The sequence below is a fragment of the Trypanosoma theileri genome (assembly GCF_002087225.1).
Source record: "Trypanosoma theileri isolate Edinburgh chromosome Unknown TM35_Tth_2_V1, whole genome shotgun sequence".
Classification (NCBI taxonomy): Eukaryota; Euglenozoa; class Kinetoplastea; order Trypanosomatida; family Trypanosomatidae; genus Trypanosoma; species Trypanosoma theileri.
In genome coordinates this window covers 136,472-141,607 of record NW_021639844.1, presented here as the reverse complement: position 1 = coordinate 141,607, position 5,136 = coordinate 136,472, and the positions used below count along the sequence as shown (strand labels likewise).

At 38.7% G+C, this 5,136-nt stretch overlaps 1 protein-coding gene across 1 annotated transcript; it reads left to right on the top strand.

Annotated features, from left to right (window-relative positions):
- Nucleotides 1-2,249: 2,249 nt before the first annotated feature.
- TM35_000021520 (uncharacterized protein) lies at nt 2,250-4,469 on the top strand (the record flags this gene model as incomplete). Its single annotated transcript, XM_029021470.1, has 1 exon — nt 2,250-4,469. One exon carries the CDS (start codon nt 2,250-2,252, stop codon nt 4,467-4,469), a length of 2,220 nt encoding a protein of 739 aa, XP_028886892.1.
- Nucleotides 4,470-5,136: the final 667 nt, after the last annotated feature.

The following is a 5,136-nucleotide window of genomic DNA, read 5'->3' as shown; positions in this document are numbered from 1 at the left end:
ATATATATATATATATATATATATATATATATATGAATAAAAGAAAGAAGGAATGAATGAACACAAAAAATAACTATCAAAAAAGGGTGTGATCATTCTCACTCTACAGTAGCAAACAAAAAAAAAAAAATGAAAAAACGAAAAAGAGAACTCTTGAGAGGTGAAGTAACTGTAGAAAGTACACACAAGAGACTTTGTGAAGAACCAACAGTAAAAAGAAAAAAGAAAAGAAAAAAAAAGGAATAATAATTATTAGCACCAAACAGGAATAGGATGGTATGAGGTAAACAAGTGAAAATACTAAATTTTGAGGATAAAAAGGAAAGAAAAGAAAAATGAGTGCTGTTTTTTTTTTTTTTTTCTTCCTTTCTTTCTTTTTCAATTGATCTCTTCGTAGATATACAAAACAAAAAGGAAAAAAAAAATACATGGATAAAAGAGAAAGGAAACAAACAGCCTTTCTGTTGTAAACACCACTCAATTTTATTTGTATTCTCTGCTTTTTGTTTCTATATGACTTTTTCTTTTCTTCTTTTTTCATACTGATTCCCTTTTTTTTCCTCTCTCTCTTCCTTTTTTGTATATCTTACTATTCTGTTTTTTTTTTTTTTTCTTTCTTTTTCTTTAATGCCTTTCATTGCGATTTTGAATTGTATCTATGAAAGTAAGAAAATGGAGAGAGTTGTGGCATTACATTGGAATTCTTTACTGTTTCTCAGACTGTTCATTATAATCACTGTATATATATATATATATATATATATTAGAAGGCTTGTGTCTTTATTTGTGTGTGGACTCACTTTTCTCTCTCTTTCTCTCTCTCTCTCTCTTTTCTTCTTATGCACATCCTTCATGCTGTTCACAGCACTTCCTCGTAAATGAGTTGTTTTTTTTTCCTTTAACACAGAGAAAGATAATATATCTATATATGTATGTATATATGTATAGATATAGGGTAAAAGAATAGGAACAATGAATGGAGTGAAGACGTTCATATAGATGAGTACATACATTTACTCATTTATTAGAAAAGAAATAAAAAAAGGTGTGATATTTCGCAAGTTTCTCCCCACATCTCTCTCTATCTCTCTCCTCCCTTCATTTCTTTTGTATATATATATATATATATATATATATATATATATATATGGAAGGTGTTATCTCCTTTTAAATTTCTTTCTTTGACCTCTGTCGGCTTGTATGTTTTGTTTATTTTCTTCTTAACTGTGCGTGCGTGGATTTACCTGTGTCAATACGATTTCTCTTCTTTCTTTTTTTTTCTCAAATTTTATCTTTTTTTTTTATTTCTGCTTTTTCCGCATTGTTCTATGAAGAATAAGTTGTCAAACATTTTCAGTGTGTGTTAGTATCCTTTTATTGATGGGATAGGTTTGTTATGTCTCTTTTTTATCTTTTTTTTTTATTTTCGTTTTTCATCATTAGTTCTGTTTCTTTTAATTGAAAGAAGGAAAGAAAAAAGAGAGAAAAGGGAATGTACGCATGTGTAGCGGGAGAAGCAAAGAAAAGAGAAAAAAAAGAATGGAAGTGAGTGGAACTAATGCCAAAAACCTTTACTCCTATGATCGTTCTTTTTCTTTATTTATTTCGTATAGGAGTATTCTCAACATTTTTCTTTTGTTCGCTTGTATGTTTCTATCTGTCTATCTGTCTTTTTATTATCTTTTCTTTACACCCCTTTTTCTTGTATATATATATATATATATATATATATATATATATATATACGCTTATGGACGTATTCCTATTATTTCTTCTTTGATCTTTTTTTATTACCTCTGTGATTCTGCGTTCTTTCCCACTCTCACTCTCTCTTTATTTGTTTGCCGCTCTCTGTCTTTCTTTCTTTCTGTCTGTTTCTCTTCTTATATACGTTGTTGAATTTCTTTCTCTTTTCCTCCTTTTTTTTTCTCTCATTTCTATTTATACCTCTATATATACATACATTAGTAGAAGTTATATTAATAGTTTAACTACGCCTGTGAAGGCTACTCCTCCGTTCTTCACATTTCTGAGGTATATATATACATATATTCATACATCAAAACATATACAGCAAACCTTATATTTCTGAATAATAATAGCAATAAATATATAGAAAAAAGAAAAAAAAAACGAAAGGGAACAACAACAAGAAAAAAAAAAAAGAACCTCATTCCACATTTTCTCACTAGTTTCTATTCTTCTTATTATCACTCCCATTCTCTATCATTTATATACATATATATTAAATGGCCCTCACAGAAACGGCGGTGGATGATCCCAAGACCCTCCGCCGCATAATGGCCGCCGCTCAGCCAAGCCAAAGCCACGTTGGCCGCATGATGGACGCCAGCCGCGCTCATGCTCATATGATCACCGGCTCTCCACTAAAGACATATTCCGCCGCCCGCAAAGAACGGGATCGGATGTTGTTATTACAGCGGGAACAACAGGCGGCGTGGGATGTTGCCGCCCAACGCAAATTATTATTGCCAGAACTTCGCACACTGGCCCCATCCTTCACAAAGACGGCAGATGAGGGACACAGAGATTTGGGCGGTACAAAGATTGGTGGTGCGGGGTATAATACCATTGTGGGTATGATTCCCACCATAGAAACCATTAAACAAATTGCCGATGATGATGAGTTGATCAGCAGTTTTCGTCCTTATCGTATTGATGCCCTTCGGGCCGCACGGTTGGCGGAAGCTGCGAAGGAAAGTGCCCCACATCCAGACGATACACGTCAATTAGAACCAACACTCTGTGCTCTTGCAGCGAATCGATTAATTGATGTCGCCGCCATTCCAGATGATGTGGCTCGCGATCATTGGACAGCCGCTTCTGTATTTGCCGCCACTAATATCATGGATGAAACCATGGTCACGACTCAACCTTCTACACAACCCGCAGAAACGATTTGTCCACTCTCGGCAAGATCATTACATTTGGATGATGGTACATCCGAAAAACAATCCCCACCAACAGGGACATCCAGTTTTCTCACAACAGAGCGATTTAAAACACCGAGAAAACTTCCTGGTGTACGTCAGCCGGATATTGGTTTTTATCATGTGCGGTATACACAAGTAGAGCCGCGTGTGGTGGGTGGATATATGGAAGCAAGAGAATCGGCCGCCCCACAGAAAAGTCGTGCATCTTCAACGGAAAATGAAAAGAGTGTGGAACGTGATACCGATTCACAGAAAACACCTCCACACGGGGCAACGATGGTCATGGAAGGTACAAAAGATAATAACTTTATGGCAACAACATTTAAAAGTTTATCGGCAACAAGAGGTGCTGTTCCTATTCCAGATACGGCAGCCCCAACACCTGCACCGGAGTCCAGTACACCGAGAAAAACTACACCAGGTGTACAGGGGAGTTCTATGTTTCTATCTAAAACTCCACGTTCTCTACCTTCTACCTGTAGTGCGGCGAAAGATTTGGATTACTTCCCATATGCAGATGTACGCTCAACTGTTAAACGAACCCCTTGTCCAGTTAAGTTTGATGTTACACTTAATGAACGTCGACATGAGTGTATGTCATCCAATGCCACCGTTGGTATGTATAATCTTGCAGGAGATATTTCACAGCATCCACATCGTGTTGTTTGTATGGACCGTGAGAGTAGTCGTGCTGCACATTGGTTAAATAAACCACCACCATATCAACAATCACCAGAATTTGTGAGTGTAGATGATGCACTTAACCTTGTACGACCACGAACACGTGTGGTTTGGATGGCACCACAAGTTTCTCTTGACGAACAACAACGACAACAACAACAAAGTATACAAAAAGCTCCTAATACCACAGTCTCTATTGAATGTGATCCCAATTTCCCACGCAGATTATTTGATCATTGTGAGGCAAAGAAGATTCCACGTTTTGCTACAATGATGGGTCGTCCTATTACAACTCTACAACGAGTACCAGAAGCCCCTATGGAGGTTGAACTCAAACATGTGGAAAAAAGCATTCCAGCTGTAAGTATTCATCCAACCGCACCTGGACACGCTCCGCTGCACAATCCACATCCAACAGAGATTGGAGAGATACCGAATCTTAAATGGGTAAAACCACGAAGAGATCGTACCACAGATTTTGGAAACCCATACTCCACATTACCACCACCAACACTACCTAGAGCACATGATCTCTCTTACGACACCAGCAAACGCGCACTCGTTGAACCCCGCCTCACCGGCAATCCCATGATGGAAACACAAGTCTCACGTGAGAAACGTGCAAAGATATTCGCCACCAGCGGTTGCGGTGCACCTGTGGTGTATGATGTCAATCAACAACAACCGTCCAAGTTGGTGCCGGTATTTGAGAAGCAAATCACAAAGGAAACACAGTTCTGTGGACATAGACTGCAATCCGAGCGTTGGCAACGCAAAAATCCACGTGCACCAGGACCTGGTCACTACGATGTTTCCTACCGTCTTGTTGAGTAATGTGTAACTCAGATGTACAATATATACATTTGCCGGTATGTATGTACCTTGGTAATGCGAAGGGTAAAACAGAAGCAACACAACTAACAGATATGCAAAAAAAAGAAAAGAAAAAAAAAAAGCAAGATAAACGAAAATGGAATAAAATAAGAAACGACTGATTAGAAACTCGTTCTGAACATGAAAATTATTTTTACATTTTTCCAACAAGGTGTAGTCCACATGTAAAAAAAAAAATGTACAGAAAATGAAAAAAAAGATGCACTGCTGTGTGCGTGTAGGGTTGTCATTGTTTGTATGAATGTGTTTGATTTCGTGCCTCTCTCTCGTATTCTCTGCATAATGGGTTTCTTTTTCTTTCTTTTCCTTTCTTTCGCACTTTTCTCTCCCTCCCTTCTCTGTTGCGCCTGTTATGCACGGACTAGAAAAGCTAACCAATCAAGCTACTTTGCTAACCACAAGTACAAACACATACATCAGCAAGCAGGAGACGACCGTCCCTGACATGCGTCACCCTGTGTGCGTTGCGCTGCTACTGCTGCTGGTGCTGTGCTGCGCCTGCGCGTGCCCTGCGCTCGCTGATGGCGCATCGCCCGCTGCTGTTGTGCGGCACCTGCCGCGGGCCGGACGCGCTGCCCAGGACACGTACACCGTCGCCGCCGAGAGT